This window comes from Diachasma alloeum, unplaced genomic scaffold (assembly GCF_001412515.2).
Source record: "Diachasma alloeum isolate Michigan unplaced genomic scaffold, Dall2.0 Dall_scaffold_00188, whole genome shotgun sequence".
Lineage (NCBI taxonomy): Eukaryota > Metazoa > Arthropoda > Insecta > Hymenoptera > Braconidae > Diachasma > Diachasma alloeum.
Window position 1 is genome coordinate 903,068 of NW_021680354.1, and position 20,359 is coordinate 923,426.

General features: G+C 37.2%; 1 protein-coding gene across 1 annotated transcript; it reads left to right on the top strand.

The window, feature by feature from the left end:
• The first annotated feature begins 907 nt into the window (after positions 1 to 907).
• LOC107048370 lies at positions 908 to 20,004 on the top strand. Its single transcript, XM_015271518.1, has 4 exons — positions 908 to 1,101; positions 13,187 to 13,388; positions 13,886 to 14,065; positions 15,672 to 20,004. Exons 1-4 carry the CDS (start codon positions 1,071 to 1,073, stop codon positions 17,533 to 17,535), a joined length of 2,277 nt encoding a protein of 758 aa, XP_015127004.1. The 5' UTR covers positions 908 to 1,070; the 3' UTR covers positions 17,536 to 20,004.
• Positions 20,005 to 20,359: the final 355 nt, after the last annotated feature.

Consider the following 20,359-nt stretch of genomic DNA (forward strand, 5'->3'; position numbering starts at 1 on the left):
TTTTAAAAGCTTGTTACCTTGGGAGTGATCGGCGAGATTATGAAAATGAAGACTCCTTTTACCAAAGATTTAGTACCAAGGGAGGAAAACATGACATTTTAACCCGCGTGTGGATTACCCGCGGTAAACACGCGGGTTAGGATGTCCTGTTTTCCTCCCTTGCAACACGCCTTGTGTCTGATAGACGACAAAATTACCGGTTTTTTTCAGTCATTTTCTCCGCTTATCAGAATCTCTCAATTATTTTTCCCCTTCATCGAATTCAACGTCACTCTCACGGAAATAATTCCCAAATTGTCCACGAAACTTCAATATTTTTCCGCCAGTGATAAATAGTTCTATATTCAACACCAATGCCATTCGAACTTCATTACGTCACGCCCCTCCGGTAGAATTTTCCCTCCATTCTTTCGAACTCTCCAATTTAGTATTTGAAGCCTTAAAAGGAGTTTTCGTTTTCATAATCTCTCCAATCACTCCCAAGGTGACAAGCTTCTAAAATTAATTCCACATCCAGCAAATCAATTTCACGAGTACAAAAAACTCCAAAATACCTAACAATTCCATCCAGCTTTATTCATTGGCTACTCAGGGTTAAATATACCTCTGGATGGTCGCATCACACACAACAGTCATGTGTTACGGTGTAGTGAGCAAAAACAGAGGAAGGCAAGAGCGAGATCCCAGTACAACAAGCTCAACAGGCTCAAGTGAAACAGAGTTATAAAAACCAATGTGAGAGGAGAAGTAACGCACGTTTGCCACACGACGGGCACACGGCCCGATATGGAGCAATCTCAGATTTCCATCCGCCCAAATCAAGAATATACGCGTTAACGCGCGCGCCCCCGCTCGAGGCATTGGCGTGCCGACCCCGTGCGAGTGCCACCGTGGACGTCGACTGGGGTTGGTTGCCTTGGTGGTGTATTTTCCCACAACGGTATTTAGTGCCAAAACATCCCGAAACAATTCAATTTTCGTTCGGGAAATATTTCACTCTTCTCATTCGGGTGATTATGTGATGGTGATGTGTCTGTGCTGACTATTGGAATTTTATTATCACTGTGTACATGTTGCCGGAAAGCACTTTTCCCGTCACAGGTAAAAAATTGAAAATAAATAACGGCAATTCTTCAATTACTGCACGGTTGGAAATTGATTTGAAATTTTGTGGAAGATATGGTAGTAATTCTTATGAGAGTGACATTGAATTCGATTTAAGGGAAAAATGGTTATGAAATTTCAGGTTTTAGGGAGAATTCAAGGAAATTTATGAGTTTTCAGTGGAAGTGAGATGGAAATTTCACAACTTGATTGAATTTACAGTGGAACATGAATATTCAAAAACAGAATGAAATGAAATTTTGATTTTACGCTGAATTTACCTGATTTTTATGAGTTTTCACGGAATAATTGAACGGGAAAATCAATTTTTTTTTTATTTTCAGATTATTCGAACGGTAAATCATGGAATATTTTATTTTTCAATGACAAGATTACCTGAAATTTTAGTGGAAATTGAATTGAATTTCAGTGTAACAGGAACATGAATATTCGAAGAAAATGACAAGAAATTTCCATTTTTCTCGAAATTTTCCTGATTTTTATGAATTGTTACGGAATACACTGAAAAATTTTTGTCTGAAATTTCCGGTACACTTTTCGGAAATTTTTATCGAATTTAATTAACACTGAAATTTCAAGGAATTGAAATTCTACACTGAATACAATTCAAGGGCAAAAAACCTGAGATTTCAGGTTTCACTGAAAATTCAATGTAATTTGTCACTAAATATTCATATTAGATTGGAAATTCAATTAAATTAAGGAATTCTCGTCTTTATGCTCCCTAAAATTCTGAAATTTTGCTGAATTTTCAGTGAAACCTAAAATTTTATAATTTATTCTGAAAATTGGTAGTTAACTGTCCATGAAATTCCATTTTTTTCTAACAGTGTAATTGAAGTGAAAAATCAAATATTATCTTGATTTTCAGATCATTTGAGCAAAAAATCAATGGAGTAGCTGATTTTTCAATGATAAAATTACCTTAAATTTCTGTGGAAATGGCACATGAAATTGAATTTGAATTGAATTTTAATAGAAATGGAGTATAAATATTTAAAAACAAAATGACATGAAATTTCCATTTTGCCCAGAAATTTCCTGATTTTTATAAATCTTCACGGAATAATTGAACTGAAAAATCAAGTATTTCATTGATTTTCTGTTCGAATGATCAGAAAATCAATGAATCAAATATTTCATTGATTTTATCTTCGAATGATCTGAAAATCAATGAAATATTTGATTTTTCAATGACAAAATTACCTGCAATTTCAATGGAAACTGAACCCGATAAAAATTTCCAGGATTTGGGACAGAAAATTCAGACGAAAATTTTTAACGTTGTATGTTAAAAAGAAAAAATCACTTTCCCTTGTATATCGACCGAAATACCTGACAAAATAAAAAATATCAAAATCTTTCTAAAAACATTTTTGCAAATCGAAACGATATTTACAAAAAAGCTTCTCATCAGAATGTTATCATGCCAACAATTCGTCAGTTCTCTGATCTCCAGATTAAAAAAATCTTAAACAGCTTCGAAAGAACGAAAAATGATTGACTTTCCAAAATTATCGAGCCTGTCTCACCGTAATTGGACATGTTTCAAAAGCCTCAAGTTCAACATTTAATTATCGATATTTGAATTACATTCACCATTCCCTCTTGTGCATCAATTTTTCGCACTCGTGAACAGGTTTGCATCGTTCGCGACACAAATGGCTTTTTAACCCATTCAAGTGTGAATTGCACGCACATCTGAATTAAATTTTTCATCCGAGATGTGTATGTCGCTCGCCTACGGGCTCTCACATGTCGGTCCCTCGGTTCATTTGGTTTACGTCTTCAATGTAATACCGCCCATGCACATGTGTGGAGGAAAAGATGCTCGTCGAGCAAGTGGTTTTACGATCGCCGGGGATTTCATATTCCTTCCTGGGAATTGAGAGTTTTCGATGAAAAAAAATTATTCATACATCGGATAATGACATTACCATTTTTACACTGATTGATGATCACTTTTGTGCACTCGACAGAAGCATTTAAAAACCCGTTTTGGTCATAAAGCAGAGAAATATTGAAATGAGAATGAATGAATCGCCGCGAACGAATTGAATTTTCGAGTCAAAGAAATTTCACGTCGAAATGTTATTGCATATTTTTACGCTGGAATACCTTGACTCGTTCCGTAACACTAAACTGGGGTTTCGGCCACCATAATTCCAAATATGGCGTGAGAAATTTGAGAGACAGAAACCGAAAATAGTGGCGCCACGCCAGATTGGCTATTAATAGACGAAAAATAAATTTTACACACTCCTCTCACTCGTTTGGGGCCATCCCAAGCCACCGCGTTATACACTTCTGTGTCATTCTCATCCTCTCCTCGTTTTCTACTTCAATGGAACGGAAATTCTACGGCTTACGGGCACACTATTTTGGCATCTTTGTGTGCCATTGCGTCATAATTGAGGGGAAAATTATTGGTGTAAACGAGAATTTGTGTCAGGTTTGAGGACATGTTTGAGGCGGATCATTTTTCCATTTTGTTTTGTATTCGCAAGATTAAGGATGTCATGCATGCCCTTCACAGAGACAATAAACAAGTGGACAATTCAGTAGCGAAGTGGTAAAACGGTTTAAGTCGACTTGTCTCCCAGTTGGGGTTTTGGGGAGTATTTCGGAATCTAAGGGAGATACCAAAATTTTCATAATTACATTTGTTGTAGGTCTCAATCGGCTCTATAAAAAAGGTTACAACAAAAATTTTGCTATCTCCCTTAGATTCCGAGATATTCATTGAAAACTGGCCAATAGTCAAAATTGACTTAAACCGTTTTACCATTTTGCTACTGAATTGTATTTTTTTATAAATGAGTATAGTAGTTTGCTTCCGAATAGGGACTAGTACTATCATCGATGGAATGTCATCACAATTTTGCTGATTATTTCGTTCTATCAAATAATTCTACATTCAGACCCTCTCAAGACTCGAACGCTAATAATTTTCAAGGATAATAAAGAAGATTAAATATGGTTTTTCACTTGTGTTATTTAAAGAATCCCCCTCTCCTTCGTCCTAATCTGCGTATATTTATTTTGAAAGGGTGGAGGGGAATATTTTTGTAACCGACCAAGTGAAAATTGGTGTTTATTCTTCTAAATTTTACTCGTGTCAATCGAAAATTGAACTTTTATGCTACCACTTACTACTATAACGAATCTCAATTTTTACTACACTGAGAGAAAAACAAACACGTTGTCAAACAAGTCTTGTCTGGGCCAACAAAATCGCTAGTTTAAAATTGCCCAAAAAGAATTTTTTTGATTCGAATTTGAAATTCTCAAACATGAATAATTGTTCTGCTTTCGACATCAACGAAATATTTAGTTCAAGAGGCGGATAATTCACACCAGACCGTGCCTTTTCAGGATGAAAATATCCCATATAGAGGAAAATTTATCAATAAATATGTTATCCCTAAGTTAGAAGATTGCTATCATATCATTATTATTGTTTCATTTAAGGTTCATTTCTTGTCTATGATTATTAGACAGCCGAAACGAAAAACTACTATTCCTTGTTTCGCATAAAACAAAGATTTTTCAAAATAGAGCAAAATACGTATGGGAGTATCGAATAACGCAGGAGTAGTGCTAGAAATGACATTTCTTGCGTTTACAGAGAATGCAATTTTTTTCAACTACTAAATCTATTTTTGCGACAAAAATGTTTCATTCCGGCGTACTCTCTGCATGTTTGGCACAAAAAAATGATTTTTTGATAATTTTCAAAACCTATTTTCTTGGCACAAGTAAGACTCGTTTGAGAACTTTGTCATTTTTCTCCCAGTGTATCTTCAGCAGTAATTTTAACATCTCCTAATAAAACAAGGGCATTTCAATTTTCTTTTTAAAACAAGGTATCTCAAAATTTGCGTTAAGACTAGAGCACCTCAAAATTCATGTCAAAGCTTGTTGTCACATCCATTTCTAAGTCTGGCAAATCATTTTATTTCTCTTCCAATGCGAACTACTTCATGTTATTTGTACTTTTTTGTGCATTCATACCATTCATACAGCTGTCAAGAGAAGGAAAACGCGAGATTTCAGCCGATTTTTCACATGAATTTTGAGATACCCGAGTTTTAAAAAGAAAATTGAACTACCCGTTTTATTAAAAGATGTCGATTTTTCCAACAGACTCCATCACATTTTAATTTTGTCAGCCCTATTTTCTTACATGCACGTCGTAGTTTTTCATTTGTTCTCAAAATTAATATGCTAAATAGTAAATTTTCGAGTGTTGCGGCGTAGGTCTTGCATTCTATTTCTCATATTAAGAATTAGTTTGTTCCCACAGTAAAAAAGAATCTTATATTCTTTTCGTGTATTATCACAAAGAACATTTTGACGTTAAAAAAATTAATTCGGTCGTGCAGTTTTAACGATATTGAGGACAAAATGTTCACCTGAAATTTCACCCAGAAGTGCTCCCAAACGAAGCAATTGTGGGACAAAATCTGTTTCACTTCACTCCATTTCTGTAAAGATTCATAAAAAATTTCCGAAAAATCTGAACACACATACGGACATCCACACACGGAGAAAGAAATTCTTGAAAAATGACCGTGCCAGCACAGCAAAATAGGTTCGTTTGGACGGACCCGGAAAAATTACCGTGCCAGCACCGGAAAATTTCATGTGGAGTACAAGAATTTTTCACGGTAAATCCAAGAAAAATTCCTGTATCACATGACAGAAATTCCGATGCTGGGAATTTTTCCGGGTCCGTCTAAATGAACCGATTTTACCGTGCTTCCACATTAATTTACACACGTCTTCTAAACCATCATATCTTCACGTTTCATGACATTCTACGTAATTCCCGTGCAAAATTAGACGATCGTCAAAATCAACGTGTATTCCGTTTTCCATATACCGTGGAGGCACTAGTTTTCGTATGGTTAAGGGGCACCCACTCATCAATATCGGATTATCCGTGTTTTTTTTCGTCAAATGTGAAATATTAACTTTTAGAAGCCAATTCGGATGGTTTTCCGACAGAAAGACACTTGATTTTGGTTGAAAAAGTTGGTAATTCAATAAATATTTGCGAAAATACAACACAGTGCCTCGAAAGCAGATTTCGAATGTCCAAAATCGACCCACCCCAGTTATCGAATAATATGAGCGCAGTTTTCGAATAAAGCGAATTAAAGGGGTTTGGGCGAAGAAAATTTAAGAAATCGTTTATGAAAAACATGTACAGAGCAATTTTATTGTTATTTCAACAGTAAAAACCTGATTAAAAACTAGTGAATGGGATCTCTCCAACTGTTTCCTCTTCACCCCTCTCTTTTTCGCCGCAACATTGGGACTCTTCGTCTTAGCTCAAGTCAATTCCTTCTTTCGGAATTTCGCGCCTCCAAATCCTTCTCTTTTTGATTGTATGAGCGCATTCAGCAGCCCTCTGTTGTTGAATTTTCAACTCAGGTTTTTGTGGACTGATACAAAATCGATTATGAGGTTAGACAGAATACATTCGTCAAGTCCTCCCACCTGGTATTCTGTGAATCTAAATCCTAGTAACGGTCGATAACCCGATAAACGTTAATTGTGATGATTCATTATTTAACAATGGATGAAAAAAATTATCATCATTATTATTTTTCATCAATGATTTGTACTGAATTATTATCCGCAAGCCTTTAATTGAAACACAATTAAATTGAACATTGGAATAATTGCTACTCGAGGGGATTCGATCCGAGATCCCTCTGATGCGTAATCCAGCGCGTTTGTACTAGGCCATCTGAAACTTGTTACGACGAATTATTTTTTTCGAATATAAAAATACAATAAACCTATCAGGAATTGAATAAAAAATAGATCCGACAATGAGTTCAAAATGCATTAATCAAGTAATTACAGATGAGGATAATTACAATTGTGTAATCTCATGCTTAAGGGTGCCAAGTGAATTTGAAAAAAGATTCAAAAAAAATTTTTTCTTTCCCTCCATCATTGGAGAAATATGTATTCATCCATTCAACGAAATTTCAAACCCGCAACTGGAACTAGACATCGAGAAAATAAATGCGGAAAATCCTCTATTTCGCGTGACGAACCTCGAGAAAGTATGGGATCAAATGGGTACGGCGGGTTGAAATATCTCTCTTATTCACCCCGGTACCCCATTGTTTTTTGTCGCCATCACATTGAACACATCATTCCCCATATCTTCAAATTTTTTCAAATTTTTTTTGAGTTCCTAGGGGGTTGAAACGTTCAATTTAATCAAAACTCCATAAGAGGCCGTGTATAAGACTGATTTTGTTTATTTAATTTCTCGATATCCATAAGTTCTAAAATTTTAAAATTGTCACCGATGTTCACCATCCGTCTAATACTATTAATTTAAAAAATTATAACTTTGTCAATGTCAATTTTCAAGGTCATCGCCAAATTCACTTGGCACCCTTAAAGGACTGCCACAAGTCTGGTTTGGGCTTAGCTTCGATGAGTGATGGGTATTTATGACTATTTTTGTGAAAGCGATAACAACGTTTTCACCGTCATTAATTGATGGTCGTTATTCCAAGAATTGCGGAAATGAATTAAAAGTAGACTTTATTCTTGAGGACTGGTTAAGCCCCGGATGAGTCTGAGCCTCCCCAATCCAGGCTTCATACAAGCTTATTCCTATCGTCAGCCTTAGTAATTCTTACCTGGGTAGTGTCAACACGATAGTAACGAATCAAAAATCGATCCCCGAAAGGCTCTAAAAATCCAATGCTGATTGTCCATGCTCTCTCCTATCATCGAGTAATCGTTGTGAATAATATTCCCAGCATTAACTCACTCGGTGATTGAGGAACGTATGAAGCACGACATATTTTTTTGGCATTCGCGATAAGATCGTTACGGTCAAATGGAACAACTTCTCTTTTGGGTGGAATGCAACACCACGGTGTGAGGTCTGCGAGCCACTGTGGACTCACGGATCGTAAATAAATCTGGACAGATGGGGATCGCGCGAACTTGTGAGGGAAACGAAAAATGAGATTTAAAGGAGGTGGAGTGGTAATGTAATGGGAGGATGAGAAAAATGAATGCCGAGAGGCAAAAGCGATAAGTGCCCTGTGGATGTTCATTAACGGCGTGTCCAGGACCATCTATAAATTAAATTTACCGGTTGTTATAAATGTACATGAGGCATTTTGCATTCGTTTTTTTTTCCGTTGCTCATTAATGATTGAGGGGGATATCGTTTCATTTGGAATGAGGCGTGCGACGTGATACATTGGTGGTACTCTGCGTTTACCACGTGGCAGTGTCACTTGGACATTTTCTCGCAATTTGTGAATGTTGGGAGAGTGATTTTACAGAGGAGATTTTTTATTTCGACCGTTGGAAGTTGAATGGAACACGTTAAATTCAACATTTTTTATTGATTACATAATTGATGTAATTATGTGTCTCGGTAATCATTTTTTTTATTTAAAAATATTTTTTGGATATCTAAAAATTGATTGAAAGAAAAAATGCTTTTACGGGCTATCTCTCGATATTATAAAACTCCAAATCGAATTCTGGTGATAAAAATTTGGTATTCGAAATTAAGACTCCACAATTAAGGATTGCAAGCGTCAAAATGAGGGTCATGAGGGTCAGAATAAGGGTCACGAGGGTGAGATTAAGGGTCACTAGGGTCAGGGTAAGGTCATATGGGTCAGATTAAGGGTACACGAGGTAATAATGAGGGTCACGAGGGTCAGATTAAGTGTCACAAGAGTCAGAATAAGAATGATGGGCATCATATGTGGGTCACAGGGGGGTTGGCGAGCGAAGCGAGCTGGGGGTAGCCCCCTAGCCCTGTCTAAAATTCAATATCCCCAACGTTTGTATCCATGAATCTGAAAGGTGTTGGCACTAAAGATGCAAATACGTCACACGACCCGTCACCTGTCGAGGCGTTTATGGCCAAGAAAAAATAACAGCCATTTTTCACTTACATATCAATTTTTATTTGAATTCATTTTGTATTAGCCTAATGCGCGAGGGGCTCGGAACTTCTGAAATCATGGTGTCACATGCCACTAAAATCAATTTGCAGTCACGTCGGAAATCAATGAAATCGCTGGCATCATTGAAATCACCGAAATCTCATGATTTCAAACTGTGAAGTTACTTCGTGACGTCATCTGCAGTCAATGAAATCAATGAAATCAGTATATGTATGTGACGGACGTCCAAATCTCACTTTACATGCATAAAGCAAAATCATTATGATTATTTTTCTTACGAATATCTTGGTATATTATGAAAAAAGATTCAGATACGTTACTTCCGCAGCCAATGATGGTTCAAGGTTATATCGACATCAAACAGTATCAAAAGACTATTTCACCTCCAACTTTTAATGCTAAGGGGAACTTAACAATTGACCAAAGAATTTTGAGCAAAGTAAACAAATACTTTTAGAATTCGTCATCATAGTTTATTAGATATACTAGTAATAATTTGTTCATCAATATTTCGTGACAATAAATTCAATAGTTCTGATGAATAATTCTTTGGTATCAATTATTATTTCGGTTCGGTGAGATTTCAATTATTTCAATGAGCAGAAGTCATTGATTTCAGTTGGATGAAGTCGATGAAATCATGGTGAGTCATGAAATCACCGATAATTACATTTGAAATCGCTGAAATCATAAATTCAATGAAATCATGGAAATCATTAACGTAATCGAGTGAAATTGACTGCATTTAGCAGTCATGGTGTCACTCGATCTTGGAGTTCCCAGCCCCTCGCTACTGCGCATTTTGCAATGAAAATCACGGTCATTTTTTATCTATACAGATGGAACTATTTTCTGATTCATGACCATCATTATGCATCTATATAGATTGTTTGGCAACAATTTGCTTACAAATTATTTGTGACCAGCATTGTTAGAAAATTTGTGCGTCACGTGAGCGGCATTTCGGGTCGTATGACGCAATCCAAAAAATGGGGGTCATTTTGCATCTCTAGTTGGCAATCATAAGAAGCCTCAAAAAAATGGTAAAGGAGTTTCAGGATAATCGATTGAGTTAACAATTAATTCACATAAATTAAGACAGACATTCCATATCTCATATCGGTATTTAGTTTACTGCATTCGTGTGTACTGCAATGTTGCAAAAGAAATTGCATTTCAAAGTAGTGATGCTGGAAGACTAGACAAGACAAGAAACAGACTATCGTTAATAACCCAAATTCTTGATTTCAGTGTCATGATTCTGGATTTCAATAGTATCGTACTACACTGACAGAAAAAATTAATTTTATCAAGAGAATTTTATTTGAACCAACCATCATTTGGTTGTTAATTTTCAAATAAACATGATTTCATAGTGAATACCAGTTATCTCTTCTTGAGATACATTTGATTGAGAGAAATCGAACTTCTCTAGAATTGAAGTTCCTTCTATTTGTCGCAATAATGAGAGAATTTGATTTCTTTCTAGCCAAAAGTTTACTAACTCCAGAAATTCGTTGGTTTACTCAAAAATCAAAATTTGGAGGCCCTGGACTGTTTTTGGCATTTTAAGCGTTTTCGGGCAAACGAACAATAAAGAAATTTTTTTTTGCATTAATTATTCGTTTTCAGATCTATATAATCGATCTTCAACGTTTAGAAATATTTTTTTACACTCAAATTGAAATACAAATTATAAAGCTGGCATTACCCCTTAGGTGGGCGGTACATGTATATCCTCCCATATATCAGCTATATGTTGTTCGCAGAGCTGGGTACTATTTTATGAAAATCAAATAGAAATACTATTCCCAATGGCTGAAGGCCCCTCGAGCGATGGCCAGTTACAAGTTCCTTGGATCTTGCAACAAATTCCGTTAAAAATAATAATCAATACTATTCCCAATGGTTCAGTACGATGAAATACTATTTGAAATATATATTTCAAGTTAACTATTTCGGTCGATCAAATAGTATTTATTTATGTTTTTTTGAAATTGAAATAAAATAGTCATTTGATATTTCATTTCAACGAAAAAGAAAATGAAATAGTATTTCCTATTTTTATTTCACTACTGCACTATTTCCTTTTACATGAAATAGTTTTGTTTCCTATGAATAATTCCCTTTCGCATCCCTTATCACCTTCATTGATCTCTCGCGGTGACGTAATCACAATGAATTACGAAGAATTCGCTGAGTGGACGGATTATCGCCGTTCGTCCATGGGTTATTTGCCGTGATTATCACTAAAGACGGGACTTAATATAGCATTTCACATCTTCTGACATGATTGTCGGATAGAAGTTTGGAGTAAGTAGGAGGACGTTACATGAAAAATTCATACTTTTCATATGATAATGATTTCGTTCGTACGTATTTGATATCTTAAAAGATTGTTGTTTCTAATGATTGTTTCTTAGTTTTCATTGTTGATTCTGTTCTAATTTTTTCTCCAAGAAAAAAAAAATTTCGAGTAAAACAAAAAAAATCACGAAAATGCTATGAAAAAATGGTATGTTCCTTGCTTGAATTATGTAAATACTATTTCAAATTTGCCATATTTCATCAGTTGACGATTGTTTTTCAAGATTGAAAACACACATATGAAATAACAAAATTGAATCTTTGGAACTTGACTCGGGTGGGTATCGAAGCCCACGACCTATCACCATCTATTTTTTTCATTTCATATAGGTCTTTTCAATCTTCAAAAACAATTGAATTACACTCTGCACAAGAGAACATTGACCATTAGCATTCTCTACCTCCTCTCGTTTCCTCAAATTGATGAAAATGTTAATCTCTCTCTATAATATAAGAATCCAAATCGACTTCTGGTGATAAAAATTTGGTACTCGAAATCAAGACTCCAAAATCAAGGATCAAAATAAGGATCACGAGGGTCATGAGGGTCAAAATAAGGGTTATGAGGGTCAGATTAAGGGTCACAACGGTGAAATTAAAGATCATGAGAGTCAGATTGAGGGTCACAAGGGTCCGAATAAGGATCACGAGTGTCAGATTAAAGGTCACAAAGGTCAGATTAAGGGTCACGAGGATCAGAATAAGGATCACGAAGGTCAGATTAAGGGGCGCAAGGGTCAGATTAAGGATATAAATAAAATCCTAAAAGTTAGATTAAGGGTCATGTAGGTCAGTTTAAGGGTCACAAGATTAAAGGTCAGATTAAGGGTCCTAACAAGGATAACAAGAGTCAGATTAAGGCTCTAAATAAGGGTTACAAGGGTCAGATGAAGGATCATAAAGGTCAGATTGGTGACACGTCTAAATATTACGGTAAAAAATAGCATGCGTCAAAATATCACAAAAAAATATTATTGACAAAAATATCACAGGCCAAAAATATCACAAATAAAAAATATCACGAGATAAATTATCGCGCGTTAGAATATTATGCGTTCGAAGTACTGCTTTTGATATAAATAACGATGCGCTCGAGTACTTAAGTGGCATATGTCTTAGTGTGCGCTTGTGAATGTTAATGTTTAATTTATTATTGTTTATTTAATATTCTGATTGGATGTACTGGAAGTTAATACTGTATACTGGATAGTTCCTCTTTTTCGTATCTTTTCTGAAAATATATATTTTTTTACATTGTTTATTTCTCATTACCACATTTGGGGGATATTTTGTCGTGTGATATTTAGACATGTAACCGTCAGATTAAGGTTCCAAATAAGGGTCTCCGTATATATCTCTCTATATTATGAAAATGCAAATTGACTTCTGGTGATGAAAATTGAATGAAGGGTCACATGCGGTTTGGCGAGTGGAGCGAGCAGGGGGCGTAGCCCTCTAATAAGGGTTAATGAAACCTAATTTGAATCAGTTGACAATTGAAATTATTTTCAAATCGTATTTCTTAGATTCCAACTATTTAAATACTATTTTATTTCCGATGTTACGTAACTCCAAAATAGTAATTAGTATTAAATATTTGAAATAGTATTTCGCCTAGCTTTGGTTGTTCCTTCTCAACTGATAAGATAAAAATTTAATGATAAAAGAATTACCACTCAATGCATCATAATTAAACAATATTGTCTAATTTAATTTTTCAGGGGGCATTATGCAGACTGAGGAAGTCGTGCCTCGTGCACAGTCAACAGGCATAGACGGCTCCCTGACGGACACATCGAATTACCCAAGCCCCCTGCATCTATCCCAGCACTTGGCCTGTCCATTACCACCACTCGTCCACATGGCGGTAAAACAAGAGCCCCAGGACGACGAGGAACGGGCGAGAGAGGCTAATAGTCTCAGGTAAATTCCCTATGATCATTCAAACGTCGAATAGTAATCGCGTGCATTTGTCAGAGAGAGAGCGAGGGATAAGACGCATCATCCGGACCCGGTTCAAAACTTTATATCGATTTTCTCAATTTCAAGAAATACGTGAATTGCATTTAATTACGAAGAGTTACGATCGATTTAAACGAACATGGAACGGAGTCCTGAAGAAATGGAGCAGTGAGATGGGTCTGCATTTATTTATCTTTTTTTCACGTCTTTATTTTTGCGGGAAAGCAGAGCAGTAAATTTACGCATTGAATTTCATATTTTGTGGCAGAATAAACGTTTATGGCGACTTATCTGTTGAATCATTTATTCGCTCTCGTTTCAAGTCAATTCAAGTGATATAAACATTTTTGTTGCCTTCAACTTCGCTCTCTCACTCCTTAAATGTGCGAAAATTCGAGTAAAAACAGGAGAAGATAAAATGTTATCGAATATTTTTTTCTCCCTTGTTAACCATCAAGATCCAGTTCTAACGAGGCACTTAACAGTCAACAAACGGAGACAAGTGCAGCATCTACACCGCCCGAAGTTGCCCATCACGTACACCATAATCACGACACCGCCACGGTACAGCAATCACTCCAGTCAACGGAAAGTGTCACGGAAAACAATCATGACACCACCAGCAGATCTAGACTAAGGTGATTAATTATTATCATTTGAATGCCAAAAATAATGCCGAAGAACCAATATAGATACTCTATTTCCTCGTGTAGCCGCTCGATTTTACTCATTCCTCTCTCGTTTGTACGCAAGAGTTAAAATGTACATTCAACTGGAATCGACATGAATGAGGTGGACATAACAGGCAATGTGAAAACAGGTTCGGGGATCCACTGAAAAAACTGCCTCGAATTCAATACAAAAGAAATGAAAATAAAGGAACAAAAATTGAGAGAGAGGGAGAGATAAAATCAATGAGTGAGGGGCCCCACAGTCTCGTTGAGATTCTATCGGCTCACGAGTTGATTCACGATAAAGTCGATCGGCAAAAGGTAGCCGATCTACCTACTGCTTATGGTTGGAAGGTGTCGAGCTAAGGTTTTTATTCGTAAATTTAATTTTGAGAATTTCAAACTGCAACTGACCTCCCAGTTGTGACTTCAGAAGAAACCTTTCAAGTTTAACCTCGAGCGTTCATCATAGTTGATGAAAAGAGCTTCTTCATCAGCAAACAAGTGGGGAATTGCTCTTGTATTCCACATAGTATTGTTATTTTTGCTAATAAATTAGCGAATGGTTTTTTGCACATCATTTCCCTCTATCATGTACAATTCATTGTTTATTCCATTTTATTAAATTGAATAAGATTTCTTTTCAACTAATTTTGTCAGATTTTCAATTTAGTTGAGTGTTATCATCTCTCCCCTCAGCCCTTCGATAAAATGTTATTACAGAAATGTTATTTGTACATAATTAAATGGATTTGAAACATCAGATTTGAAGAAACCATCAGAAAGCAATATCCAAAGATATCCCGGGAATTCTGATTTTCAAAAAATACAGAATTTTGGTAAATTTTCAACTAAATCAAAATAACGATTATTGTTATCGCCTTCATCTTCGAACTCGATCAAAAGGACATCCGAACGAATTTTTAAGCCAGCATTCAATCAATTTAGAACCTTTTTTTTTAGTTATCGTGAAAAAAACAAATTTTGAAAAATTTGGATAATTTAAAAAATTAAATTTTCATTAATGGCGATTGATAGGGCTCAATAATACCTACATTTTAGGGAACAAAAAGATTAAATTCCATCGATTCATTAGCGAACAATTGAAGAAGAATTTATTTATCATAATGGGTCGATATATATATATATATATATATATATATATATATATATATGGGGACCTGCCCCCAGTATCCCAATAGCGAAAGAGATCTCATGATATCCAAGCTAATTAAACTCTGATACCAAAAGCCCTGCACCATAAATGCGTTCCTGGCGTCAACGAACCTGGAACCTTTCAAAATAATCCATGAATTCATAAAACCATGTAAAATTAGAATCTTATGTAGCTACAGACAACCAAATGCTAACTGTTCTCAAATTTTAACAAATTGGTGTACAACGTTTTGTAAATAACCCAATAAGGGTTACTACATATCAATAAAAAAACATGTGTCCCTATAACACGAATAATCCAAAACTTAAATTTGAACAGTTACAATGCTTCCCTTCTGAAGCAAAAAAGTATCAATTAACTTCACATAAAAATATTTCTCTTGATTTTCGGTTCCAGTCGCGGAAGAAGGAAGTCCCGGTGGAAGTTGAAGTTTCACCACCAGGCGCTGCCACCGGAGTATTTGGACCACTACGAGGCAGCCTTGGCGCAAGAAGCCTTGAACACATCACCTCCCCACGCTCACGAACCCTCGGTCTTGAGCCCAGCACCGACAACATCGACTTCAACATCCACTCCCACTCCAGTGGCAGATGTCCAAGGCTGGCTCCAGCGAATTGCCGCAATGCAGCAGGAGCTCTGTCCCCGCGTGACACCACCAGCGCAACACCCAGAATCACCACTAGCCACAAATTACCGGAGATCCGTCATAACCTCGGCATCAAACACCCACTCCCATCATCAGCAGTCTCAGCCAACACCGAGACCACCCATGAAGTACTCAGACCTGCCTTACATGGGTGAGATAACCCTGGACAATAGTAAGCCAAGGAGAGGCAGAAAGCCGAAGAAGGCGGACATTTGCCACCTCATCTACAAGAACTACGGGACTATCCTGCCGGGTACGCCGGGTCACGACGACCGAAAGCCCCCGAAGGAAAAGCCAGAGAGCCACCGCGAGCCGGCGCCACCGGTCACTTTCCAACGGACGGACATCCAGAATCGGATAAGTAGCCTCCTGGAGAAGAGACTGACCCAAGAGTCCCGAAGGAACTTCCTGGACGACCACCGGGAGCAAGATGAGCCTCTGAACCTTTGTATCAAAGATCTAAACCAACTGAAAATCCGTCTCCTCCGAAAGCACGGAAATATCTACGAATCAGGCGCTGTGAAAAGTGAGACCTCTAGCGATGGTGAGGACATAGAGTGCCTCGGATCCCCCTTTCCCAGTGCTGTGGACCCCACCCGCCCCGATCCCCTGAACAACAACAATCACAGTGTAGTTAACAATAACACTAAAAACCTCAACAACAACGACCCGGTAAACCCGGGCTTCGTGTACTGGCCGAATGCAGGAGTGTTCATCCACCCGATGACGCTTCAATCGCAGTTCCTATACTACCAGAAGATGGCGCAGGGTGATAAGACCCCGGTCAAGCCGGAGGTATCCCCGAAGGAGCAGAAAATCGTCCCCAAGTCGATTTACGCAATGTTGGATAATAAAAGTCCAACGCCTGCCCAAAATCCGCCGCCAGCCCCCGTCTCCCAGCCTCCGGTGTCCCCGAGGCCGAAGAGAATAGCTCCCCTCGGTCAACCACCGGCGCAACCTACAAAACGTAAGCGCTCTGCCATTTTTATTCCTCCGATGCCGACGGAAAACAATAATAACCCGGCGACTGAAGTCAGCATTTGTAAATTCAAGTTCACGGGGGGTGCGAAGCCAAGTCTTCAGGAGAAGAAGAGTCTCTCCGTTGACTCTGGCGGTAACTTCCGGTACTACAGTGGCACTGGAGACAAGAGCATGAGGGGATATGAATTCTTCCCAAGAGAAGCTCTTCAGCAGCCACCAGGACAGCCTGGCTCATCGGCTGGAGCGTTTCTTAGCGCCACTGGAGAGCGAATTCCACCGCCCCCTTGTCCGAGAACTGTGACACCGGATGATGGCAGGCGAAAACGGAAGACCAGGAAGTCTCTTCAGAGAGAGAAACTGGAGCAGACGTTCAAGGAGAAGGGCTTCCTCATACAGACGCAACAGCTGGAGTCCGCCGAGGGCGCAACTTATTGCAAATTTCGGCAGTTGAGAAAATTCACTAGGTATTTGTTCAGAAGTTGGAAGGATTACTTGCCTGGAAACGTGGGGGATATGTCCCAGAATCCCGAAGCGGAGGGGATTGACGGGGAATGTGATGAGCACTCGACCTCACCCATTTCCAATATTGAGGGTAATTTGATCGATGAACATCGACCGTTACCGCTCACGTGAAGACTCACCAATTTGGAGAAATGTCATGAGAACATAAAAAAAAAGTAATGATTCAAGTAGTTAGAGACTTGATTTTAGTTGGTTTTATTTTTTAATAGATTTCAAATAGTGTAACTGTGACTCCATCAAGTCGAGTTTTAGCCTTTTTGCAAGGAGAAAAGTGGATTATTTGAATAAGAAAGGTCTCAGTTCGTTACCTACTTGATTCAAGTCGAACCGTCGGCGTGATTTACGCCGACAAATTTATCTGTTGCAGGAAATACATAGCGATTTGATCCAAGTCGAATTGAATCAAGTCACAGTATCAATTCAGACCCGATCTGAATTAAGTCGCTGTGCTGCTTTGTACATTTTTTAAGACGACTTGATCGAAGTCGAATTAAGTCAAGCGGCAGAATTTATTAGAATTAAGTTCAACTCAACCTGAATTACCCGCAGAATCTACTTGAATGAAGTCGTACCTAATTTGAATTAAATCGTAGAATCTACTTGAGTTAAGGAAAACCCGACTTAAATCAGATCGCAGAATCTACTTGAATCAAGTCTAACCCGACATGAATCAAGTTATCGAATTTATTTGAAACAAGTCACACGCAACATCAATCAAATCACAGAGTCTATGAATTCTATGAATCAAATCGTAGAATCTACTTGAAGTCAGACTAAACCTGAATGAAATCGTAGAATCTACTTGAATCGAGTTGCAACCGACCTAAATCTAACGGCAGAATCTACTTGAATCAAGTCGGACCCGACCTGAATCAACTTACAGAATCTATTTGAATTAAGTCAGATGCAACCTGAATCAAATTACAGAGTCTACTTGAATCAAGTCAAACCTAACCTGTATCAACTCGTAAAATCTGTTTGAGTTAAGGAAATCCCGACCTAAATCAGATCGCAGAATCTACTTGAATCAAGTCGGGCCCAACCTGAATTAAGTTACAGAATCTACTTGAATCAACCCGAACCTAATCTGAATCAAATCGTAGAATCTACTTCAGTTAAGTAAGACACAACATAAATTAGATCATTGAATCTACTTAAAACAAAGTCGGATGCAACCGAAATGAAGTTACAGAATTCATTTCAATCAAGTTGCATCGGACCTGAAGCAAGTCGTCGAATCTACCAGAATTACGTCCCACGTGATAACGGCAAGAAATAAGTCGATTCTCGACATGATTCAGTTCTTCTCACATCAAGTTAGATCCCTTGACTTCATTCTGAAAATATTTTTTTGGGTAGCGAAGAGAAATCAATGTTTCGGAATGAAAACTCATCACCTAAATGAAAATTTTCCCACATGGAAGCTCGAAAAATGCATTTAACTTGCCAGATAGATCATAGAAAAAGTACAAGAGCAAACTACGGTTCGTTCACTGATCTCTGTGTCACGTTTGTAATGTTTCTATTGAACATTCAACTCTGGAGCTGTTTCTCCGATATTCTAGTGTCCGTTGGTTATTGCGTAAATTATTTAATCGTCTCAGTCTCTCATTCAGCTTGGAGTTATGTGAAAGGCGCCGGCTTTGAGTGTAAATAAGCTGTTTTACGCCGGAATGAAAATAACTTTATATTCTATTGTACATGGCATTGAAAGATTAAGCATTTTGATTGAGTCACTTGTAAATCACTTCATACGAGTCACTCTGCGGTTAAACTGAGTGCACACTGGCAATACCAATAAGCCAGTCGGTGAGTTCAATCAGTGGATAATGTGCAGAAGAAAAAACAGATGGAGAGAGAGAGAAGGATGAAACGAATGGGTGAATACTCTTGTGCATTCGTTGAATTGCTAACTGCTGACATATTCTGATGTTGTAAATTTCGAAATTTTTTGGGGGATCGGGGGCAAACGCCAAAGATGGAGAGACTGTACATAATTTTTTTTTTAACCAAAGACCGATTGTGTGCCTTAAAATAATCGAAATCTGAGATTACGGAAAAATGTAAATCGAAAGGATCCGTTTGCTTTTTGTAATTGCAGTGCATTTGTTATGATGACTTCGACGAGTGAGACTTAAAATGTTATTACGAAGATAATTGTAATATTTTTCTAAGTTATTTTAGACATTATTTAATGCCTAACTGGATCTAGTCTTATTTATAAAAATAATGGTGAATATGTTGCGGATATTTTTTAATCAAGTTGAAAATTATTTAATTGAAATCGCGAATTGACTCGCATCAGTCATCACGTTTGTATATAGTCGAAATGAGTCTGGAAGTGTCTGGATCTCATTAAAAATGTGATCGAAGCACCGTGGAAAGTCAATTTGTTAATTGAAATATTTGTATCATAAATCAACGAAAGCATCTGCGCACCGTCCTCTACTCATACTTTATTGTGTCTTTTTTTTTCAACTATTAAAATTACAAAGCAGTATAAAAGTTCATTTCATACGCTCAGTGTAAAGAGATTATTGTTTATAGCTCGTAATAAAGAAAAAATTGTTAATTAAAAATATAAAACTGATATTTGATTTATGAAAAACCCTTGATCAATTCAAACAACTTGTGATGTCATTTTTAACGAACGATTGTAATTAATTTCTAGTGATTTATTAGTGACTGCTCGATTAAACAAGAACTGGTGGAGAGTTCCAGGTAATAAAGAAAGAAAACTGGAATTGAATAATTAAAATTACCTGTATTTTACGAGCTCTTTTCTTCAATTTCATTGATACTTGAATTCACGTGATTTTATTCTCACTCAACTTGTGGTTGTGAACAGTTTCAAACACTCACGTACACCAGTTTCCATTCATGCTTACGCCCATTCACGCATCTCCAGCTCACCTTGAAGGGTTTTTATTTACAC